At 44.5% G+C, this 24,981-nt stretch overlaps 3 protein-coding genes and 2 pseudogenes across 3 annotated transcripts; 1 reads left to right on the top strand and 4 right to left on the bottom strand.

Moving 5' to 3' along the window:
• The first annotated feature begins 3,760 nt into the window (after nucleotides 1-3,760).
• Nucleotides 3,761-7,549, top strand: LOC115671623 (glycosyltransferase BC10). The gene is made up of 2 exons (XM_030593254.2): nucleotides 3,761-5,072; nucleotides 6,636-7,549. Exons 1-2 carry the CDS (start codon nucleotides 4,509-4,511, stop codon nucleotides 7,284-7,286), a joined length of 1,215 nt encoding a protein of 404 aa, XP_030449114.1. The 5' UTR covers nucleotides 3,761-4,508; the 3' UTR covers nucleotides 7,287-7,549.
• A 1,607-nt stretch (nucleotides 7,550-9,156) lies between these two features.
• Nucleotides 9,157-12,916, bottom strand: LOC115671613 (probable leucine-rich repeat receptor-like protein kinase At1g68400). The gene is made up of 2 exons (XM_030593249.2): nucleotides 11,483-12,916; nucleotides 9,157-10,110 (listed from the first exon to the last, which is right to left on the bottom strand). Exons 1-2 carry the CDS (start codon nucleotides 12,876-12,878, stop codon nucleotides 9,416-9,418), a joined length of 2,091 nt encoding a protein of 696 aa, XP_030449109.1. The 5' UTR covers nucleotides 12,879-12,916; the 3' UTR covers nucleotides 9,157-9,415.
• A 1,968-nt stretch (nucleotides 12,917-14,884) lies between these two features.
• On the bottom strand, nucleotides 14,885-16,676 carry LOC130137319 (LEAF RUST 10 DISEASE-RESISTANCE LOCUS RECEPTOR-LIKE PROTEIN KINASE-like 2.2; annotated as a pseudogene).
• Nucleotides 16,677-17,181: 505 nt separating this feature from the next.
• Nucleotides 17,182-19,201, bottom strand: LOC130137516 (PR5-like receptor kinase; annotated as a pseudogene).
• Nucleotides 19,202-21,844: 2,643 nt separating this feature from the next.
• Nucleotides 21,845-23,014, bottom strand: LOC130137515 (PR5-like receptor kinase). Its single transcript, XM_056308991.1, has one exon. The coding sequence runs from the start codon at nucleotides 23,004-23,006 to the stop codon at nucleotides 21,933-21,935; it is 1,074 nt and encodes a 357-aa protein (XP_056164966.1). The 5' UTR covers nucleotides 23,007-23,014; the 3' UTR covers nucleotides 21,845-21,932.
• Nucleotides 23,015-24,981: the final 1,967 nt, after the last annotated feature.

Genomic DNA, 24,981 nt, shown 5'->3' with positions numbered 1-24,981 from the left:
GATGCCAATTCAGTCCTAAAATTTTCAATTTCATCAATTTAGTTCTAAAGCTTTTCGCGAAATTTCCAAGTCATTCAGGTCAATTTTCATCGGAAATTGCTGACATGGCGGTTTATTCATAGTCTGCTGTTTTACTTGGCACACCGTCACGTTGGTAATTTTTGGTGAAAATTGACTGGAATGATCACATTGAAATTTCGCGCAAAGATTTAGGAGTAAATTGATAAAATTGAAAAGTTTAAGATTGAACTGGCATCCGCACAATAAGTTTAGGATTAATCGGGTGATTTCTCCGATTAATATTGATCGCGAAAAAGCTTACCGATTTGAATACCGAAACTTTGGAAATTTTGATTGAGAATACGTTGGTGTATTTTCTTTTTTTATTCTTTGGTCGGACGTGGGTGTTAGTTTGGAACGTACGTATTTGAGTAGCATGTCCAACATGGAAAAAGAAATCTAATTGAATATACGTATTGTGTAACGAGGACTTGACACGTGGTCCCCTCCGTTGGTGACACGTGTCTCACTTCTGAGACAAAAGGGTGCGGCACATAGTTCCAAAACATTAGAACCATGTTTAATAAACTACATAGAACTAACAAAAATTCAAAGCTTTTAACAGATTATGAACAAACGAGGCTAAGAAACTAAACTCTACCACGAAACGAGGTTTGGCTCATTAATTTCTTAGATAACCTAAATATGCTAAACTAAGTCTAATGTTCAGAATTAAAGAATGACCGTATTCATCTTAAATCAGCAATTGTAAGTGACTGAGCCGATCAATACCGAAAAAGAAAAGATCGGCAATGAAATATGGAATTTTCTAGTAGTAAGCAAAGATTTGACTTAATGCGGAGGAGGAAGCATTCGGACAAATTTGGCCACCGACAAACCAAAAGAATTTTACGCGTACGAAAATAATTTAAGTTGACAAAGAAAGGAATGCGAGATTAAATGGAGGATGACACGCCCACTCTAGATGCCTCATTCACACGTTATCCTTGACAAATGACGTGTATCACATCGGGACTAAGGTCATGAGAGAGAGAGAGAGACAATTAAAATGACCAACGAAATTTCAATAAGAAGAACCAACTTGGAAAAGTGTTGAAAAAGTCATAAACCTTTTACGTTGGCGCAAATTTAGTCCTAAACCTTTTTTTGATGCCAATTGAGTCCTAAACCTTTTATTTTTGTGTCAATTCAGTCCTTCCGGCTAATTTTAGTCGGATTTTGCTGATGTGGACAACTTTTAATATAATTTTAAATATTTATTTATTTATTTATTTATTTTCTTTTTCTTTTTGTTTTCCTTCCCTCCCTCTTCCTCCAGCCGGTCGCCGGACCGGCGACCAGCCAGAGGCCAAAGGGCGGCGAGGTCGACCTTGCCGGCCACCGGCGAGGCTCGCCTTCGTCGTTGTCGGAGAGGGCGAGCCTCGCCCGTAGCCAGTGTGGCTCGCTAGAGGCTGGCGAGGTCGACCTCGCCGGCCTCTGGCCTCTGGTTGGTCGCCGGTCCTGCGACCGGCTGGAGGAAGAGGGAGGGAAGGAAAACAAAAAGAAAAATAAAAGAAAAAAAGAAAAAAATTAATTTTTTTTAAAAAAATATTAAAATATTATTAAAAGTTGTCTAATTCAGCGCCGGTGGCCAGCGTCCACATTGGCAAAATCCGGCCAAAATTAGCTGGAAGGATCGAATTAGCACAAAAATAAAAGGTTTAGGATTCAATTGGCATCAAAAAAAATTATGACTAAATTAGCATCAATACAAAAAATTTAGGACTTTTTCGACACTTTTCCCGTAACCAACTTGCGTATAAAGTTTTGAAACGTCAAGGGGGGAAAGAAATAGATGCAGCTTCTTGGACATTACATCAGTGAGGAATAAGTAGCACGTAACTGACCAAAAAAAATTAAAAAAGTAGCACGTCAATAAATGTTTCTTTTCTCCAATAATTGACTCAACGATCGAGGTGGGGCCAAAATAATATATTTATGTAATAAAAAATAAGCAAGTAACATAAACAAACAATTCATCGATGGTCGTTACAACAATAGGAAAAATCCATAAAGCGAATAATATTCTCAAAACAATTGAACTTATATATTTCAATTAAAACATTCCCTCATCACAGTTGTGTGAAGAAAATTATTGAAAAACTTTGAGATGATAATTTATATAGGTTCTATATAATACATGATCGATTGTTATATAATTAGTGTATCAAATACGTTACTGTTTATTTGGAATAACTTAATTGTTCTATTGCTATGGGACAAGTCTCGTGCTTTGCAACACTCGTGTTTAAATAAAAGCTTAAACGAAATTCAGTGCCGAACGATATTACATAGAAATGTTACTCAATTTAACTCGTGCATAGCATGCGTCGTATGCTAGTTAAGAATGAAGTTGAAGGGTTTTTCATAGAACGCCATTAAATTAAGTATCAAAATACGTGATCTACTTTACTAGAGGCATATTTCTGATTAGTGGGTGACGGGTCACGCACATCGCTCTCAAGGGACATTAATGATCCACATGCTAATTCAACTTAATATAAACATGGGTGATCTCCATTCCCGTGATCCACCGATCGTTCGGATCCAACTAGAGTGCAATTTTGACCATGGGATGAGCCCCCCTTTTTAATCTTGCCGTGTCAAGGAGACTTGGACCCTTACATACGTTCATCAAGCCCGGTAATTGTGCCCCGTTCGAGGTGTTATCTCCAAGTCCTTCTTCTTCGATTCCATTATCATATGTTCAATTTCATAGGGAATAGTTTAGATTTGTTGAGCTGTCTCTTCGGGGCGATGTCTTCTTCCAGGGGTCTTATTCATTGGAAAATTTTTAAAAGGAGCCTGTCTTCATCTTAGACACGAGAAATTTTCTAATCATAATGTAATCTTCTGACTTATCGTGTGGGTGGGAGGGTTAGCTTGGGAAGATCTCATTCTTTCGTCCAGTCGATTTTCCAAGCCTAATTCCCATATCAAGGTCCCGTTGGCATCTTTAGGAACATACATTCCAATGACACGATCCCCTTATATTTTGCGTGTAATGGGTAACGTAACGTGCCGGGAGTCGATGGATTGGACGTGTTTACTCGTTCCTTGATGGCCCTTCGCTTTGTTCCGCGTGCGACGTTTCTCCCGGGTCGAGTCCATTTTGAACATTGATGGGATCCCCCACATACGTCCGGTGGTGATAACCAGCTTTGTCTGACTTTTTCCTCCCCCATGGCAGCTTCTGGTTCGCTTCCCCCCTTCTTTCTTTTAGAGGCGGCTAAAGCATGGTTTAGAGTCCCGAGTGTAAAGGAAACCCAACATGATATCGATGGCTCTATGTTGCCCCGGGACTTATGTATATGCGTGTGAGTTAAGCGAATGTTACGTATTCAACTTTCAAAATAACCAAGTGCAAACGATTTCATGTTTAAACTACTCATCCAGACTTTTACGTCCGTGCCTTACTTGATTCATGAGATTAGCCGGGTGTTTTGTGTATTTTAGATTTGCCCATTTAAAGCGGGTTTGCTGTGCCAGAAATTAGAGGAATTAGAGACTAGCATATAGTCAGAAACGTTGAAAGTCCAAGTCCATGGGTCTAGAAAGCCGTCGCTATATGTGGATGGGTTTGTGCAGCCGTCGCTCACACGCACATATAATAGAGCCTCGATGACATGAGTCCCTATTCTCTCCATTTCTCTCTCTCTCTCTCTCTGCAAGATAGGAATCAATCGCGCCACCATTTTCGCATCCCTCTCTCAGAACTTTTGTTTGGATCTTTACATATCCTGTACCGTTTGTTCCTTCATCAGTTCTTGTTGATTCTTCCGCGAATTCTTGTTTTTTCTTTGGGGCTGAGCGTTGAGTGATGATTCGCATTTCCGATTTCTTCGATCTGATTTTATACCTCGTGGTAGTAACCGTAGCCGTGGTATACGTCTACACTGATCTGTCATAAAGCTTTATTAGTTGCGAGATTAATTTGTTCCCCACGCGTTACAGCAAACATTCGTCCTTCGAACCAGGCCCTCTTTTTTCGTTCAGTACTTGTGTCGGGGCAAGAACCATACAGATCTCATATTCTTCCTGTTTCATATCTAGCAGTTGATTTTCATTTCGTCCACCGGCATCAAAACTGTGTATATTATTCTTGTTCTTGATTTGCTTTCTGGTTACATTCGGAGCAGTTTTTTTCTTGAGGCGGCATCTCTTGCGTCGAAAGAAAAGTTCATCTTTGAATCTGCAGTAACGAAACCTACTTTTTCATCGGAATAAGCAAAATCTTGGTGTGACCCAACTCTTCTTTTTGTGTATTGCTCACTGTTCCTTCAAGATAGCTCAGAAGCCACTTGAACAACAACAACAACACCGACATCAACAGCCCATATTCTCAAAAAAGGGCTAAAAAGAACAGTTCAAGCAAAACCTGCAACCTGTGCAAGGCTTTTCTCTCTATCTCTATCTCTCTCTCCATATCTCGGTGTCGGCAAAAAATAATGAAGAGTCAACAGAACCAAAGTCTGCCGATTTCGATGTTCAAGCCCTTCTATTCGCACCTCCAATTCACCAACATCCTCTCCTGCATCATCATCTTCGGGTGCGGCTTAACCCTGGGAATGGTCCTCAGCTTCCATCTCAAGAACCTGTCCTTCAACCTCAACTTCACCCAGGTCCCCTTGTTGCCGACCCAGTTGCAGTCGCTGCCGCCACTGCCGGCGGCCCTTCCACCGGCTCCGCCGGCCCTTCCACCGGGCCCGCCGGTCCGCCACGCGGGGCTGGCAGAGTACCTGAAGCCGTCGCCGATCGCGCACGGCATGGAGGACGACGAGCTGCTGTGGAGGGCGTCGGTGAGCCCGCGGATTTCCGAGTACCCGTTCGAGAGGACGCCGAAGGTCGCGTTCCTGTTCTTGACCAAGGGTCCTGTTCTATTGGCCCCTCTGTGGGAGAAGTTCTTCAAAGGGCACGAAGGGCTGTACTCGGTTTACGTGCACTCGAACCCGCCGTGGAACGAGACGGAGCCGGAAGCCTCGGTGTTTCACAGCAGAAGAATTCCCAGTAAGGTTAGTATCACTAGTCAGCTTCACATGATAATTTTTTCTTGCAATAATTCTAGCCAAATATATATCCTTTGACATTTGTCATGGGACCGATACTTTTTTGGAGCTATTAGACCGGAAACATTTCGAAAGAAACTGCCATTGTTTCGTCTGCTTTTGCTTTCTGGATCTGATTTAGATTGACAAAGAAAATGCACGTCTTCACATCTTTTCTTTTTTGTCCAACGACAGTAGTTTGTTCGATTTGCATGAGGTTGCAACATAACTTTTCCTAGTGTCTGGTCATATGGTTTGGCGATAGAACGAGTGAATCAGTTCCTTCAAGTTACGCGCATATTTGCTTTGCAGAAAAAACGAAGATGAACTAGGAAATAAGAATTGCGTAGCGATGCCGAGTTACGAAATTGTTTAGGGTTTTTGCACTAGAGTCACTTATAGCCCACTGGACATGTTGCGAGGTCACTAATGAAGGAGGATTGACTCATTAGAGCATGTGACGAAAGCGAGTTGTTTGTTGTTATTGTCGTGGCGGCCATGGATGGCAAGTGTTGATCAAAAGATTTACGCGACGGATTTTCTTCAACCGAGAGCGAGTTCATTAGCCGCGCCATGGCCGCCCCAACCCTCGAACGGGGAACAAAGATGATTCGATTAGGTCCTCATGCGCGTCCTCCTCCGTCTAGAAGACTAAGAGATTGACGGCAACGTGACGAGCTTCAATTAAGAGATCCGCATTAATCGGTTTTACGAACAGTTTTGAATGTTGGGCGCGCTTGGAAGGTGAAGGGTCTTACATGGAAACCACCCCCTTTGCCTAGCGCAATTAATGCATGCGCACTCAATTTGTGAGTGTCGTGACTAGTCCAACAAGAATTTGGGTTCATTTGGAGCATCTGCGTTTAGAATAAGTTTGATATAAGCGCATAGAAGAAGACGAAAGGTAATATCGAATTAGATCTTGGTTGTAGTAGCCAAACATTATTGTTTCGGTTGGATCTTGTTCTTTTCCACATGGATATTGGTTTAGGAAATTGAATACATCGGGCCCAAACTTGCCCCCCCCAATTCCGGCTAAATTGAAGGGGATATCTTTTTGCTCCCGGTGGTTCCACCATTTCGTCTTGATCTTATTGCATGTGATCCCATGACATGACCCGTTAACTTAACTAGCTACCGGTCGGTCCATTCTTGAATTTGCATCGCAGAAATGTTAGAACTTAGTACTTCAGGTTGTTCACAGACACCGATGACTCGTGAACTTGTCACATTTGCATCTATGTGATCCTTTGCTTCCCTTGCTTAAAGCCCTTTCACAGCTCTATAGACATTATTCGTGGAGTGCATGATCGGTCCCTTGACATGAACATGCTAGCTACACAGGCGAGAGCTTTACTCTCTAGGGTTAATCCAGAAAGGTTATATCGATTACATATCAAGAAAAACTATTAGTTTATATATACTTTTTAAAGTATGATTAATTTTGTCCATCATATCGTCCATAAATAAAACCTGCCCGATTTTTTTTTTGCCTTTGTATAATGTGCCAATCGTCCTCACAAAATGCAGGAAGTCTCGTGGGGGAAGGTCAACATGATCGAGGCCGAGCGACGCCTCCTCGCCAATGCACTCCTCGACGTCGCGAACGAGCGCTTCGTCCTGCTCTCCGAGACGTGCATCCCGCTCTTCAACTTCTCCACCGTCTACTCCTACCTCATCAACTCCACCCGAACCTTCGTCCAGGCCTACGACCTGCTGGGCCCCGTCGGCCGTGGCCGGTACAACTCCGCGATGTTACCGTACATCAGGGTGCACGACTGGCGCAAGGGGTCGCAGTGGTTCGAGATGGACCGGAGGCTTGCCGTCGAGGTGGTGGCCGATCGGACCTACTTCCCTCTGTTCCAGCGGCACTGCAAGCACGCCTGCTACGCCGACGAGCACTACCTGCCGACCCTCGTGAACATGAGGTTCGGGGCGAGCAACGCGAACCGGACGCTGACCTGGGTCGACTGGTCGAAGGGCGGGCCCCACCCGAACCGGTTCAGGAGGAACGACATCACGGTCGGATTCCTGGAGCGGCTGAGGGACGGGAACGGGACGCGGTGCGAGTACAATGGGGAGGCGACGAGCGTGTGCTTCTTGTTCGCGAGGAAGTTCTTGCCCTGCTCTTTGGATCGGCTGTTGAGGTTTGCACCCAAGGTCATGCACTTCAATAGGTAGACCATCTCCCAAGAAAATCAAGAAAGGGAGCGAAAGAGTCATTCATTAGTGGTTCATATTCTTTTGATTTCTGGCAATGATAAATAGGGTAAAGGATCTAGTCTAGTTTACCTTGCCAAAATTTTTACTTTTTCTTTTTACCACTTACTTCTTGAAACATTGAACAACATTCGTACACTTGTCGATCGTGCATAGAACGAAGATGTTCGCATGTAACTATCAAGTTTTATGATAAAATGATGTGCCATGCATACTTCAAATTACCTTATGCGTACGTATAATCTTGGGATATTTCAATTTTCAAAGTATTAAATATATATAGCAATATATGTATATAACTATTTTTTCGATGCACGGTGTCTCCCATCGTGCAAGACCACACCATCCGGAGGTGGAATTTCTGTCCCACGTTGATCATTACTTCCCCTTAGTTTAGGTTATAACTCGATGGAACCCAAGATTAGTCACCACTCGCGATAGGTGTTTTGACTTTTGATTCTTGATGTCCGTTAGAGATTACATATAACGCAAGGGGAGATAGTGTCATAATCAAATTAATCCATTTTTCGCAACGTGGCTTCAACTCTTTTTCAAACCAAACTGAGCCACGAACTGTATTGTAGAACCCGTTAGTTTTCCTTGTTACTTTTACCTTTTATACATGAAGTAGCCTACTTTTTAAAATTCGAAGTAGGTTTGGATTTCGTTTTGTGTGAACTTATGAATTGTTATGAGCGTAGACTTTGGCTTTTTGTTTTTAAGCTAAATGCTCCTTCTAAGCTAGTTTAATGAGTTTAATTTACATGTGGATGTGGGTCACATCCCTACTTTTAATCTTGATAACCTCACAATCAGATTCCTGAAGGCCAGCCCAACAGCAGATGACTTGCTCATTGACTTCGTAATGTAGTTACAAGGACAAAAAAAATACGTTCTTTTTTAGTTCAAGACTTCAAGTTTTTAAACTCAAGTCTTTTTGTGGCCTAATTCCTTGAAAAAAACCCTCAATTTTAAGTCATGTTCCAATTCTGTTTCGAACTTTTTCTTGTCTATAAAAAAAAATCTCAACTTTGGGTCTAATCCCAAATGTGTCTCGGACTTTTTTTTTGTTTAATAAAAAATCACCAACTTTAACTCTAATCTCAAATCTACTCCGAATTCTTTTTTTTTTTTGTAAAAAAAATTGTCTATTTTTAATCTAGTCTCAAATATGCCCCCGTTAACTCTCCATCCAATTGGACTTAAAAAACAAAAACCCTTTGTCCAAAAATCACCATTATTTGTTTAGCATGTCATTTTCACCTCGGTAACAAATCCACAATAGTAAGGTGACGGGAAAAATTATCTCCAAAATGAAACCGTTATATAATATGAAAAATAAGGAAATGGGAGATGATTAACAACGATTTTTGGACGAATGGCTAGCGGGGATAAATTTGGAACTAAAGTTGAAGTTGGTGATTTTTTATTAAACAAAAACAATTGGGATGGGTTTGAGACTGAACCTAAAGTTGAGGTTTTTCTTTAGATGAAAACTAAATTTGAGGTTTTTCTTTAGACGAAAAAAATTCGAGACAGAAATTGGACCTAAACTTATGAGCTTTCTTAGGAAATTAGGCCCTTTTTTCATAAGGGGCAGAAAACAAGTAAAAAAAATAAAATAATTGATTATGCCTTGAAATCGAAATCTCAAAGGAAAACCTTGCTTTTGCAATAGAAAAATCATTCGACGAAAATGAAAACACGCTAAATTGCTAATTGCAACCAAGAGTAAAAAAGTTGTTTCATGATCATACTCAACCTACTTTTCATGATAAAATGGTGCAGCGAAATTGTCAGAAAAAAAAAATAAAAAAAAGGAAGGACGATCGCAATGAAGACCTCTTCATTAACCACAATGATTTCTCAATCCTCATCATGAACCCAACTCAAGAAAAGCTCAAATCAAATCCTTCACCCCCTTTCCCCGCTATCATTCACGATGATATCGACTGGTCAAAAAAACAGAAAATCAAATTGAAAACAGTGGAAAAAAAAAAAGGAAGAAGAAATAGCAGATGATGACTTGTTAATTACAAGAATTACGGTGGAGTTTCACGGAGATCAAATGAAGTATTTCCTGCTAGAGATCACTGGCTCGTCCCGCACGTGCCTTCCGACATCGACGGGGAATCGGAAACGGACTCGAGGTTGTCGTGGCACGGGGACGACGACTCCTCGTCGGCCCCGCGGATCTCCTCGATCATCTGGACCACGTAGCCCATCCTCGGCCGTTGGTCGGGGGAGGCGCAGGTGCACGCCATCGCGATCTGGAGCAGCCCCACCATCTCCTCCTCGATGTCCTTGTACCTCATCAGCTCCAGATCGAACACCTCCGCCGTCCACTCCTCCCTCACCACCGACTGGACCCACCGTGGCAGGTCCAGGACGCCACCGGCCCCGCCAACGTACTCAGCCCCACTCCCGGGGTCCGGCGCGGACGGGCACTTCCCGGTCAGCAGCTCCAGGAGGACGACCCCGAACGAGTACACGTCCGACTTCTGCGTGAGCTTCACGATGCCGCGGTGGCTGTTGGCCGCCTCGGGCGCGCGGTAACCGTTGGGTCGGGGAGCGGCGGCGGGGGAGGCGAAGACGGAGAGGCCGTAGTCGGAGACACGGGCATTCCCGGCATGGTCGATGAGGATGTTGGTGGACTTGACGTTGCCGTGGACGAGCTTGAGGGACTTGCACGAGTTGTGGATGAAGGCCAGGCCCCGCGCCGCGCCCACCGCGAGCTTGAGGCGGGTGGTCCAGTCCAGCGGCGTTCTGCCCACTCCTCGGTTCCCTGCGTCACCAAGAACAATCTCGACCCATCAGTTCCTGAGAGAAATCATCTGTTGCACTCCCATTACAAGATTCAGCAACCAACCGCACAGCAAATTTCGATTACTTCCCTGTATCAAATCATTCCATTTGGAAGAACATTCCGCAATCAACACCGTAAGATTCCCATCATGTTAATTCGCAACGACAAAGGCATCGATGGATTTCGTTGGAATTTACGTCGAAACAGTGCGACATGCTAATCCCAGGTTTAGCTTTATCAAAAGCGAGGAAGATTCGGTCTAATAATTACGCGAGGAGCTTCACGAAGATCAACATCAAGAACGGAGGGGGATCTTTTAAAGAGATGGTCAAGATGATGATGATGATGATGATGATGATGCATGGTGTGTTGCACGAATTTGACTAAAGAAACAAAGGCCGGGTCAGGGGTAATGATGGCGATAACGAGAAAGTGCGCGGGGAAGAGGGGCCTACAAGCGCACACACTTTTGGAAAGCGTTCTGCTGGAAAGACAGCAAAGGATAAATTACGCACCAGAAAAAAGGAAAAGAGAGCGAAGAAGGAGACAGCAGCAGAAGGAAAATGAGAACAACGTTCGACAAAAAAAAATTGCGAAATGTTCAAAAACATCACTCGACAGAGAAAAGGAAAAGGGTCATTGAGCAGCTAAAAACAAAGCTATCCTCTTCCCCGGGAAAACGACGACGCAGAGGCCGGTCCCCCCCCCCCCCCCCCCCCCTGGTGCTGCAAGTATTTAAAGAAAGACAAGTGTGTTTGGCTCCCTGTTCACCGATGGCAATTAAAGTGGCGCAGGTTCCTGTCATCTTCTATAACTGTTCCCCTTGTCCGTAATAATGCCTTGTGGTACCATCAGTGGACCACTCATCAGACCATCTCCCAGAAAACAAAGATCGACATATAATCAAAACCCCTTTGTCCCTTTTGTCCTTTTACCTGCTCGCTGCTCCATATGCTCAAAGCTTTGCGAGTTCGAAAAAGAAGGGCACGAAACTCGGCGCTCGGCATTGAATGCTTCACTCAATGTGCGCCGTGTGGCGATTAATGGAGCGTTTTTACTACTGTTCACCAAAAGGGTCGTGAACTGTCTCGATGAAATGAAGCGTTTTTTGAGTTGACAAGGAGATAATGGGGGAACGGTCAGATCACAGCTTTGAAAACATCAAGGACGGTTCTTTGTTCCGGCCATGGAACAGTCAGTACAGGAGGTTCTAGGGGACTAAACAGAGCAACGAAATGCAAATTTCGAGCAGAGACTGGCGATCAACTTTACGCCAAAACCCAAATGAAAGTGTCACACCATTAAGGACAGCAAAGCAACAGAAACAAACGATTGATAGCAACGCACGTACCGTGAAGGAGCCAAAACAAGCTCCCATTGGCCATGTAGTCGTAGACCAGCAGCTTCTCCTCCCTCGCGAAGTAATAAGCCCTCAGGCTCACCAGGTTGGGGTGGATCAGCCTCCCCAGCACCTCCATGTGCTGCTCGAACTCCCTCCTCCCCCCCACGCTCGCGTCCTTCAGCCGCTTCACCGCCACCACGTTCCCGTCGTCCAGCACCGCCTTGTACGCCGTCCCGAACCCCCCCTTCCCCAGCATCTCCGCCGACGCCCTCAGCAGGTCCTCCAGCTCGAACCGCTTCACCCCCTCGAAGAACACCATCCTCCCCCGCTCGTACCCGGCGGGGTTGTTAGCCGCTGCCGCTGCGGCGGCGGCCGCGGCCGGGTATGGGCTGGACGAGTACACGATCTTCTCGCTCTCCAGGAGCTTGGAGTTCTTCTTCTCGCCGACGTAGCTCCTCCAGAAGTAGCAGTAGAGAAGGAGCGAGATTGCCGCGAGCACTAGGACGTCGCCAACTATGATGGCGATCATGGCCACGGGCTTGATGTGGGCTGCCCCGGAGCGGCGAGCGCCCGACGAGGCCGCGGCCGGCGTCGCGGTCACGGGCATGGAGGTCGGGGATGAGGCCACGGTGTTGGGCTTCGCGCTCGGGCTCAGTGGTGACGCGATGGCCCCGTCGGATCCGGGTCGAGTCGGGTCGCCGGCGGCGGCGCCGCATTTCCTCAGCGGGTACCCGCACAGGGCCGAGTTCTCCGCAAATGCAGACTCGGGGAACCCCGACAGCGACTTGGGCACTTCGCCGGCGAGCCTGTTGCGGGAGATGTTGAAGTCCTGGAGGTTCGGGAGGTCCAGGCCTGAAATGGGGCCAGAGAACCCGTTCCCCTCGAGCCTCAGGGTCAGCAGGTGGGTCAACCCGTTGAGCCCCGCCGGGACCTCGCCCGAGAAGTTGTTGAAGGACAGATCGAGACGATAGAGCCTCGAGAGCTCCGGCACGGAGGCCGGGAACTCGCCGGAGAAGCCGTTGTGGGAGAGGAAGAGGAGCTTGAGGGACGTGAGGTTGGACAGATCCGGGACCCGACCCGAGAAGCGGTTGTGCTTGAGGCTGAGGACGCGGAGCTGGGAGAGGGAAGTGAGGGGCTGGATGGAGCCGCGGAGGCCGAGGCTCTCGAGGACGACGCGGGAGACGCGGCCGTGGAGGCAGGAGACGCCGAGCCACGAGCAGGCGTCGGCGGAGGAGTTCCAGCTGGCGAGCCTGTCGTCGGCGTCGGAGGCGGCCTTAAAGGCCAGGAGAGGCCCGGCGTCTGGGTTGGCAGCGGCGGCGGCGGAGGGAGCTTGGAGGGAAGAGAAGCGGAGCAGGAGGAGGAGGAGGAGGAGGAGGAGCTTCTTCAGGTGAAGAGGCGGCGACATGGTGGCGCTGCGGAGGAGGAGCGACGGAGAGAGAGAGGAGAGAGAGAGAGAGAGAGAGAGAGAGGGGTTAAGTGAGGGAGTGAGAGTGAGGGAGGGAGAAGTAGGTTTTTGTTTCCCTGCAAACAAAGCTGAATGAGAGAGAGGGAGAGAAAGGGGCTGGGGGCACGACTGTAAATTGAAGCCGAAGTTGGAGGGTGGAATTGGAAACTCGTGCGGAAAAATATGACTTTATGTTAACAATATTAAGAATATGGTTAATATGACGAAAAATTCCAAATCAGAACACTTATGAAAAATTTACTTAAAATTAATTTTTTGACCACCAAAATTCCTAATCTTGTACACATATGACAACTTTACACTCCTTTAGTTTTCGTTAAATTTTACCATCAAATTTTGGAGTTAGATTAAATTTCTGAATTGGATGACGCGTGGCAGTTGACGGGTATACCAGTTTGGGGTTTTACCCTTCGTATATTATAGGTGTACCATTTTGTGATTTTTCGTAATAATTTATCATAAATATATCAATTTTGAATTTTTTGTAGTAAAAAAATTAGTTTAGGATAAATATGTTACAGGTATACTGGATTGGGGCTTTTGATAATCAAAAAATTAATTTGGGGTAAATTTATCATTGATGTATCAGTTTAGGGTGATTTGTGATATTAACCCTTAGGAATAGTAGATCATACACTACCGGTGAAATTTTACACGAGCAGCTTTATCCGCCGTCGATGGAAGGATTAGAAGTATTCCTCCTCTCCAATTAATGGTTTCCAAGTCATTTTGTGTAAATCGCATGTGGTTTTTTGGACTACAATGCTCTCGTTCAAGAGCCCAACTCAGATTCAACCCAACATAAACTGAGAAGACTGTTGACTTTGAGAGTTCGAGCGGGAGTGCTCTGTGTATAAAACAAAGCCTAATCTGTAGTTAATAAAAAAAGTAATTCGGGGTACCTCGAGCGTGGTTAGTGATTCTATGGAGTTTGTCTTATTATATTTCGAAATGGATCATTAAGCACCACTAATTAAGCGGGTTCATGCACGGTTTCACGGGGGATTGGCTTTCGTTTTTTGCCGCATTTGCGAGTGCCAGGGAAATCCCGCATTACAATGAGATTCTTTAAAACGCACTTCCAAAAAAGATAAACAAGAGTGGGAGCATAAAAAAAAATCCCTTTTGACTTAAAAGACAGGTTTGTTTATAAAAAAAATGAAATTTGCACTCAAATTTGGCGCGGGAGAATTCTTTTTTTTTCGGAGCAAACCTCGTTGATGAGTACTTTAGGATCACTGATTAAGCATGGAATACAAGGAATTCCTATGACACTGAGCACACTTAATTACGAAAAAAGTCGGTTCGTTTAGGATTGGAACATTCGTTGATTCGTTGATTAACTAGTTCCCTAGAATAATCTATAATGAGCTCTTTAGATAAACCGACATATCTTGCGACTGTGATTTGATGAATAGATTAGGCCTATCCGGTTCAAGAGTTCACAAGAGTTGAGCTCGAATGAATACTCTTTCACAAATTGATTTGGTTTCATATAATTGACATTGAGTTAACCCTAACTAGAGTTGTTACTCTTTTGCAGAGACAAACTTTCACTTGGACAAGCTACGAGCCATCATTCGCATCGATCCGAATGATGCACCAGAAGCTGATTAGAATCATCATCTTCGCGGTTCCATTGTCCTCCTCATTGGTGGTCTTGTGCAGCCCAAACTCTTCTCGGAGCTCCAGGCATTGGTGGACTCGACGTGGAAAGTACGTTTCGCTAGTACGATCTACCATGACTTATGATGTTTTTCCTCTTGCCGACCATCTCCAGGACCATCATGTCATAGCTATAGATATACGATTTGCAAGAAACCCCTCTAGTGTTCCTTATGATCAACTCCGAAGCAATGTGTCCGCCCGTGCACTGCACACCCAGCATCGACGCGATGCTATCTTTTGACCTACTTTAACTCTCAATTCACTCTCAGAGTTTTGCCCTACCTCTTAACAGAGAGTGGAAATCGAAACCCGCATCTGAAATTACTCCCCACAGAGAAGGTGAGGAATCGAATTTCCCACCTTCTTCTTCCCAAATAGGAAGAGTGGCTACCGGAGCAAATCTCAGTAGTTGTGTTACTCCCATTGAATATGAACTTTTTGAGTGATCCATTGGGCATGAGCTCATAAACCAAAGCTCTTCTGCTTCCTTCAAAATAGAATCCGAGGAGGCTGACAACATTGACACGAAAAGTCTTGCTTATGCTCGCAACATCATCCAAAACTTCTTCCCCCGCCACCTTTCAACTTCTTTAGAAGCTTCATTGGGCAAGTGATTCCGAAATTGGGGATTTGAGGGGTTAAAGTGTATGGATCGATGTGTGGAGTGATAATGAGACGATGGATAAAGGACGAAGGATATGGAAGGTTCACCACCAATGCTTAAAGACACGGACCACCAACAAAGGATAAAGAACCGAGATAGATAGCAACTCACCACCAAGGCGTAAATGATTACTCTACTGGCTAAGGATAAAGAACTGTTTGATTCACTATCAACAATGTTGAATAAAGAATCAGATAAATAATTCAACTCGCTTAGAGGAATTCTCATATATTCATCAAATTTTGCGTTACAACGGAGAATTCTCCTCTATCTATAGAGATACTTTGACATAAGAAATAGACACACTTTAAAGAGACTTGGGGACTCCCCAAATATTATAGACATAGGAATTAGAAAGTAATTAAAGTCCTAGGATCTTAGAACTTTGACTTGTAGAACCCACATTACAATAAAGACTCATCAAGATCTAGGAACTAAGAAATGTATTAATGACATAGAGACATGAAATCTTGACTCTTCAACCTTGTGGTTCATCTTCCAAAATTCATCTACCAGCTTTGACCAGAAAATAACCATCTAGGGAGATCAACAAATATCCAATGAAATTGCTTAGAATAGCCTCCCATCGATATGCTGTTGATTAGTTTTGATTTCGCCAACTAATATGGTGAATTGATAACTTAATACTTGAACAATGAGGAAGAATCCATAACTCCTCAATCGGTGGTAACCTGGTCGATAGTCTCCTTATCAACAACTTCATTCTCGATCCATCGAAGCAAGTTCTAACCAAATTATGCCTCGGCTTGAATGAACATCGATTGTGCTGAATTCGTCAATGGAATTAAGTCAGATGCTCCCGCATCATTCGCCGCCACCAATTGACCGTCTCGGAGTTTTCCTTTGTACATGCAGCCATAACCTCCGTGACCTGGCTTTTCCTCCAAAGAGTCGATCATCCTCTTGATGTCTTTGTAGGTGTATCTTCTCGAAGAGATGAGTCCGTCGATTTTCATCTCGCCATCAAGAAGTTTGCTCCTCTGCTTTACCAAAGCCATAATCTTTCTGATCATCAGCTTCTTCCCGAAGTAATGCATAACAATAAGGGCGATCCCAATCCCAGTTCCTGATGCAACTGTTCCTCTAAAACCGAACAATATTTTCAAACAACAATCTCACTTGGTCACTTTATCAAGGCTGCTAAGCTGCGGATCATTATAGATAGTATTCAACCACGAACACAATTTGACAGATTACGTATTATAGCTTTTGCCCCCAAATTGCCAAGTTTTGCCGCTAGGACACAAATCCTTACCAAATAAATATCCCAAATGAAGTTGTGATGGAACCAGTTAAAGAGTGCTTCCTACGGTGCAATGGGCCGTGCATGTATATTGTATCTATGACTCACGCTTGGAAGAATAATTAGAAGAATAATTAAACATCTCATTTAATCTAATCCCATATTTCCAGAACAAAATATCTACATCAATTTGCAAAACTTATTAATTTGGCTGTAAATCGATATAAACTCACCGTTTAAGAATTTTATTTGGTTTTCCTTTATGTGTTATTGATGTATAATATAATGTTTTTAGTAATTATTAAATTATCGTTTGGAAGATGGATTAGGGTTAATATCTACTTTATCGACCACCAATATCATCGGACACTGATCACAGAACAGAACGACAGTAGTTTGGGATTCAGAAAGATTCCGATATCCATTCGGAGAGTTAAACGTGGTTTGACTGTTCTTCTTCGGGCTTTAAGAAGCGAAAGGGCTTTAGTATGCCAGTGGCTCAAACTCAAAAGAGTAGAGGCGGAATAGTCCTAGTATATCTGGCTGCATGGTCCCAAACGTTATGAGTCCTTACCATTCTCTTTTGATCAGCATGTGGATCAGAATAACAATCTGAATTGAGCATTCGTGAATGGAAGCACCCAAGATTCTCTATGGAAATTACCACCGAAGTAAACACGGGAAGAAAAATCTCAAAATAAGTATTTCATGTAAGTTTATACAGAAGCTGCAGTGATATCAAATTGCAGCAGCGAACTCTCGTCTGTGGTAGCTACAGGGGATCTCGATGATGGGGATGACAAGGTTGGTTTGGGGGGAATTTGCAAGGCCTCGACACTTCCTCTCAGCATCTCCACGACTTGAGTCATCGATGGTCGAGCTCTCGGATCAATCTGAATGCACCACAAGCTGATTACGATCATCTTCTTCACAATTCCTTCGTCTTCCACGTTCGTGATACCATGCAAACCAAGTTCTTCCTGAAGTTCAAGGCGTCGGTGAATCCAGTGAGGAAAATATATTTCGCTACTACGGTCCACTCCAACTTCAACGTTTTTTCTCCCGCCCACCATTTCCAGAACCATCATGCCGTAACTGTAGACATCCGATTTGTGAGAAACCCCTCCGATGTTCCTTAGGACCAATTCCGGAGCAATGTAGCCTGCAGTACCGCGTGCACCCTGTAACGTTTTCCTAATGTGGGTTACATTAATTGAGATTGTTATTACCCGCTTACGGGTCTGGTCTAATAAGTTTGGATATAAGGTTTCTTAATTGGTCAGATATGGGCCCGGCTTGTGTGGGCCGAGTTCGGCCCGGCCTGTTATGAGAGGGCCTGGCTGGAAACTCTATAAATAGAGCTGCAGGTCCCTCCTCTGCACCTAACTCTCTCCAATCGCTCTCAAACTCACCTACGGCTTCCGTGAGTTGGCTGAGGCGGTCTCATAGCGCCGGGACTTCGGGGGTGACAGGGGAGAAGACCTACGGCACCGGTTCATCGTCATTTCCGCTTCCAGGCCGATGGAATCCAAAACAGGTGCACAAATTCAATCCATCTTTTTACCGTACCGTTAATATCTCGCTATGGTGATCCTAGGGCGCTCGGCCACCCAACATTGACAGGGTACTCTCTTCTCTAGGACATATTTTGGCAAGACCAAAGTCGGAAATCTTCGGACAATAATTCCGATCAAGAAGAATGTTGTGAGGCTTTATATCGAAATGCAAGATCCTGGCGTTACAGCCTCGATGCAGGTACTCTAGCCCTTGTGCTATGCCTAGGGAGATGTTGTATAATATCTCCCAACTCAATTGCTGATTGGCCTCTGAAGTGTTTCTTTTGAATATGAACTTTTCTAGTGATTGGTTGGGCAGGAACTCATAAACTAGAGCTCTTTTGCTTCCCTCAAAGCAAAATCCCAAAAGGCTGACAATATTGACATGAGAAGTCCTGCTTATACTCGCAACTTCATTGATAAATTCTTCCCCATCGCCTTCAGTTTCTTTAAAAGCTTCACGGCCACAAGTTGACCGTCTCGAAGCTTGCCTTTGTACACATAACCATAACCTCCTTGACCCAACTTCTCCAGGAAAGAATTGGTCATCCTCTTGATATCTTTGTAGGTGTATCTCCTCAAAGAGACCAGTCCCTCTACTTTTCTTGCAGCCGCAGAATGTTCTTTCTTTCGCATCATCAAAGTTATATGTTTTCTTATCATCGATTTCTTCCTAATGGAATAGACTACAAGAGTGACAATCGCAATTCCAACTCCTGATGCAGCTGATTAGAGAAAAGCAAAAGATTCGGAAGCAACTTCAGTTCATCGTTTTTACTAATATAAGGTCCTAATGTTGGAAAAGCAAAACTTTGTCAAGGTTTCTGCGCGGTGAATTAGAGTATATGAAACAAAAAAAGTTTAATGCAGTACCTATTGCGACTTTCATCACCAAAATGCCATGCTGCGCTGTTACGTAGGATACAATGGCTGAATTAGCAAAGGTGCAATGAACTTAGGATTTTTTCAACAATGATGCGAAGACACGGAGGGAAGAAAAAATAAAACAAACCCGTTTGTGGACAACGCCAAGCATGGCCGCTCACGGCAGTAACACCGGAAACTGTAGATGTCGTAATCGAACCCGCACTTGCCACCACTTGCCTCGCACACGATGCAATTGTTCACCTTCCAATCTAACACGAACCCGCTCCTCAACGCCTCCTCTATCTCCGCCCCGCGTCTCCACTCGGCCGCCACCGGCGCCACCACCAAAGTCCGGCACTTCTTTGCAGCATCGATCACTTCCGGATCCTCGCCATCCCTATATATCCCCAGAACGACCCCACTTTCGCCTTCTTCTTTGCCAGGACAGCTGATCCTGTGGTTCAGAAGCTCGTCGGTGTGGAGAGAGATGTTGCAGTCGTACAACAGAGAGAGATTGGCGGTAACTTTCGGGCACAGCTGGAAGTGCCCAGTCGACGAGAGACTCAGGTTCTTGAGAGAACCGGGCGTGCAGTAAGAGAAGGCGGTTGCGTTGTCGTCAAAGACGGCGGCGTTGGAGACCCAGAGAGACTGGTTCTTGTAGAAGATGTCACGGACGACGTAGTCGTCGCCGGAGAGGGTGATGACCGGGCGGTCGTCAGCGCAGGACAGCTCGAATCCCGGGTGGCCGCAGTAGGAGGGCTGCTGGCCGTGGACGTAGAACGGGAAGGTGATGTTCAGGCCGCCGCAGGCGACGGGAAGGCTGCAGTTCTCGAAGTGGGGGTCGACGAGAGAGAGAGACCGTCAGGGTGATAAAGAGAGAGCAAAGAGTAACAGGAATGTGTTGATTGGGAGAGGAGAAAGAGGACGTGTGGGGGCGGTTCTGGTTCTGGTCATCGTCGTGGTCATTGTGGATTGAACGGGCGGTGGAGATATGTCGAAGAGGTTTCCGGCTACGTACACGGCACTTAATATATCATTGGCTGATCTAATGTGTTGTGTCGAATCCAAGTACTCGTAAATAAATTTTTGGACCTTTTAAATGCGAAAGCTTAAGCTTGCACCATAGTCGTGGTCCACACGATTCATTCGATGGGGTCGACCGACGCTTCCTCGTTTTCTTTACCGTACAGAAGGCTGGCGATTGACTTGAAAATTTTAAAGTCTTCCTCCTCTTCTTCTGGTTCTGTGATGCCGGAAGACGAATTCTGCTGTTCTCTCGTGACGTCGGTACGCGTTCTTGTAGCTGTTCCTAAAGATTATTGCAGGACAATCGAAGGACGCGAAGGAGAGAGCGAGCGAGAGAGATGAATTCACCTGAGAGGTCGAGGCATATATGGCCTCTCTAAATTTGACCAGGGCTGGCCTTCCTAGATGGAGCCAGGTTGGAACAATAACATAATGAGAAGCAATCCAAGACTTTAAATTCGTGTAAATCGTTCTGTCGACTGTACCGAATCAGTTCGGCTAAGCAACGGGTGTAGGTTCGAATTCAAAAGCGAAATAAAGAAACAGCAAGAAAGCAAGACGGGTTAAGGAACGGACTTCAATATTGATGTTTATATATAGGCTTAATATCGCGAAAAATCCCAAACTGATAAACCTGTAATAATAGTTTCCATTTTCCTCAACGGTGTGACACTACTCATCGAAGTATAAGATCCTCGTGTTGCAGCCTCGATGCAAGTACTCTAGCCCCATGAGGTATGTCTGAGCGAAATTTTGCACAATGTGTGCCAACTCAACTGCTGTTCTACCTCGGAAGTGTTACTCCCGTTGAATATGAACTTTTTGAGAGATCCATTGGGCAGGAGCTCATAAACCAAAGCTCTTCTGCTTCCTTCAAAACAGAACCTCGGGAGGCTGACAACATTGACCTGAGAAGTCCTGCTTATGCTCGCAACTTCATCGAAAACTTCTTCCACGCCGCCCTTCAGCAACTTAAGAAACTTCACCACCACCAGTTGACCGTCTCGGAGCTTGCCTTTGTATATGCAGCCATAGCCTCCCTGCCCTAGCTTTTCTTCCAAAGAGCCAGTCATCCTCTTGATGTCTTTGTAGGTGTATCTTCTCAAAGAGATGAGTCCCTCGATTTTCATCTCACCATCGAAACGTTTGCCCCTCTGCTTTACCAAAGCCATAATCTTTCGGATCATCAGCTTCTTCCCGAAGGAATGCATAACAATAAGGGCGATCCCAATCCTAGTTCTTGATGCAACTGTTCCTCTTAAACCAAACAATATTTTCGAACAACAATCTCACTTGGTCACTTTATCAAGGCTTCCAAGCTGCGGATCATTATAGATGTATTCAACCACGAACACAATTTGACAGATTACGTACTATAGCTTTTGCCCCCAAATTGCCAAGTTTTGCTGCTAGGACACAAATCCTTGTCAAATAAATACCCCAAATGAAGTTGTGATGGAACCAGTCAAAAAGTGCTTCCTAAGGTGTAATGGGTCGTGCATATATATTGTATCTATGACTCATGCTTGGAAGAATAATAATAAGGATAATGAAAGATCTCATTTAATCTAATCCCATATTTCATCGGACACTGATCACAGAGCAGAACGACAATTTGGGATTCAGAAAGATTCCAATATCCATTCGGAGAGATAATCTAATCCCATATTAACGTGGTTTGACCGTTCTTCTTCTGGCTTTAAGAAGCGAAAGGGCTTGAGCATGCCAGTGGCTCAAACTCAAAGAGTAAAGGCGGAATAGTCCTAGTATATCTGGTTGCATGGTCCCATACGTTATGAATTCTTACCATTCTCTTTTGATCAGCATGTGGATCAGAACAACAATTTGAATTGAGCATTCGTGAATGGAAGTACCCAAGATTCTCTATGAAATTACCACCGAAGTAAACAAAGGAAGAAGAATCTCAAAATAAGTAATCTCATATAAGTTTATACAGACGCTGTAGCGATGTCAAATTGCAGCAGCGAACTCTCGTCTGTAGTAGCTATGGGGGATCTCGATGAGGGGGATGACAAGGTTGGTTTGGGGTGAATTTGCAAGGCCTCGACACTTCCTCTCAGCATCTCCATGACTTGAGTTATCGATGGTCGAGCTCTCGGGTCAATCTGAATGCACCACAAGCTGATTATGATCATCTTCTTCGCGATTCCTTCGTCTTCCTCGTTCGTGATCCCACGCAACCCGAGTTCTTCCTGAAGTTCAAGGCGCCGGTGAATCAAATAAGGAAAATATATTTCGCTACTACGGTCCACCCCAACTTCAATGTTTTTTCTGCCGCCGACCATTTCCAGAACCATCATGCCATAACTGTAGACATCCGATTTGTGTGAAACCCCTCCGATGTTCCTTATGACCAATTCAGGAGCAATGTAGCCTGCAGTGCCGCGTGCACCCAACATCGACACGATACTCTCTTCTCTAGGACATATCTTAGCAAGACCAAAGTCGGAAATCTTCGGACAATAATTACAATCGAGAAGAATGTTGTGAGGCTTTATATCGAAATGCAAGATCCTGGCGTTACAGCCTTGATGCAGGTACTCTAGCCCTCGTGCTATTCCCATGGAGATGCTGTATAATGTCTCCCAACTCAATTGCTGATTTGCCTCTGAAGTGTTGCTTTTGAATATGAACTTTTCCAGTGATCCATTGGGCATGAACTCATAAACTAAAGCTCTTTTGCTTCCCTCAAAGCAAAAGCCCAGAAGGCTGACAACATTGACATGAGAAGTCCTGCTTATGCTCGCAACTTCATTAATAAACTCTTCTCCATCGCCTTTCAGTTTCTTTAGAAGCTTCACGGCCACAAGTTGACCGTCTCGAAGCTTGCCTTTGTACACATAACCATAACCTCCTTGACCCAACTTTTCCTGGAAAGAATTGGTCATCCTCTTGATATCTTTGTAGGTATATCTCCTCGAAGAGATTAGTCCCTCGATTTGCTGTGTGGTTGCAGAATGTTCTTTCTTTCCCATCATCAAAGCAATATGTTTTCTTATCATCGATTTCTTCCTAATGGAATAGACTATAAGAATTACGATTGCAATTCCAACTCCTGATGCAGCTGATTACAGAACAGCAAAAGATTTGCAAGCAACAACTTCAGTTCATCATTTTACGGACATAAGGTCCTAATGTTGGAAAAGCAAAAGTTTGTCAAGGTTTCCACCAAGTGAATTAGTATATGAAACAAAAAGTAGGTTTAATGGAGTACCTATTGCGACTTTCATCACCAACATTCTATGCTGCGCTGTTACAAAGGGCACAAATCCTTGTCAGGTAAATCTCCCAATCAAAACTATGATGAAACCAGTAGGAATGCTTTTCACAACAGTCAGAGAGGACGCCAAAGGAATAAATTAGAGGGAAAACTATAGATAAATTCAGGGAGTAAATTAACAGTGTTGACTTTGAAGAACAAATTGACAAAATACAAGCAGTTTATGGATTAAAATGATGGTGGACAGTTAAAAAAGAAAGAAGATAAAAGAAAAGGAGGTTTTGTATCAAGACATACAAAAACTAGGAATGGTAGGTGATGTGATATTCAAATCATTAAAAACATTTTGTTCATAATAAAAGTTGAAGTTCCGGACAAAGTAGAGAAAATGGTCATGGCATTTTCAAGTTCATGTTTCTCCTGACTTGATGACCATTCGCTAGAGTCCTGCTCAGACCTTTCAAGGGGCATTAATGTTCTGCTCGGCCACTTTCAACGAAAAATGCATGGGAAGCAACATACTTCTGACTGTCAATGCTGTTGAACAGTTTGCCTTGTACAAGTGAGAGACTGACCAATCATGAGCAGTCGGAGTGTTAAGAAGTCGTTTACTTTTCAAATTCACCTTCACTATCTCTGCCATTTCATCATACTCCCGCTAAGATTGTTATTCGAGAGCTCAAAACCTCCAGTAGAGTCAGATTGCCCAGCTCAAGAGATATTTTGTGTCAAACTGTTGTCATTTAACAACAGATACTTCAACAACATCAAATTTCCAAGTGCAGAAGGGATTATCCCCTGGATATATGTGTCGTTGGTGGAGACTTACATGAAATGATAAAATCCAATCTTGGTGCCGTATGGCTCAAGGTAGGTCGGTTCGCACACGAGTTAAGGTTCAACAGACTTATGGGTCCTTTAAAGAATTTTCACTGATCAACCAAGGAAAAGTACCCTGATGCAACTATAGAAAATTTCGACAATGGACAGAGACTGTGTTGTTCCGACCCTCAAGAAAATTCTGCTATGCGGTAAGCCTGTGGAGCCCCCGAAAATTTATGATTCAGAGGTAATTCGTAGCGAATTCTAGGCAGAAAGGGAAGTGCACTTGACTCGACCCCCACAATCCGATGAATCTAATCACCATTTCATGAAGAGAAGAGTCTGCGCAGATAGAGAGTGAAGAAGAAATAACACTACCAGGAACACAAACCCAAGCATGAGGCCAGTCGGGACAGTAACACCTGGAAGTGATAGGTCTCGTGATCGAATCAGCTCTTGCTTCCAGTCTCCTCGCACGCGCTTCAATTGCTCGCCTTCCAATTCAGCACGAACCCACTCCTCAACGTGCCCTCTATCTCTCTCCTTTGCCCTCTCCACTGGGCCACCACCAGCGCCTCCACCATCGAATCTCACTTGGTAGACGCCTCCACCACATCCCCATCTTAACGATTTCCCTGTATTGCCAGAACAACTCTGTCCTGGCCTAAGTTTCCAGCACATCTAATCCTTGATCTAAGAAGGTAATCCGCACGAAGAGAGATGTTGCAGTTGTAGTAGGGAGAAAGTGGCGCTGATGTTCGAACCGTTTGGAACTGAGTTGATGGAAGGGTTAAGTTCTTGAGAACAGGCATGTAAGAGAAGGTTGAATTATTCGAGACGGCAGCGCTGGAGATGTGGAGAGACTGGTTCTACTGAAAGATATTGAGGAGGACGTAGTCGAAAAGTTTGAGGATCGGACTGTTGACGATGCAAGC

Source organism: Syzygium oleosum, unplaced genomic scaffold (assembly GCF_021117445.2).
Source record: "Syzygium oleosum isolate NSW1041296 unplaced genomic scaffold, Sole_v2.1 Sole_v2.02, whole genome shotgun sequence".
Classification (NCBI taxonomy): Eukaryota; Viridiplantae; Streptophyta; class Magnoliopsida; order Myrtales; family Myrtaceae; genus Syzygium; species Syzygium oleosum.
The sequence above is the reverse complement of the archived record's forward strand: the minus strand, read 5'-3'. Positions and strand labels throughout refer to the sequence as shown.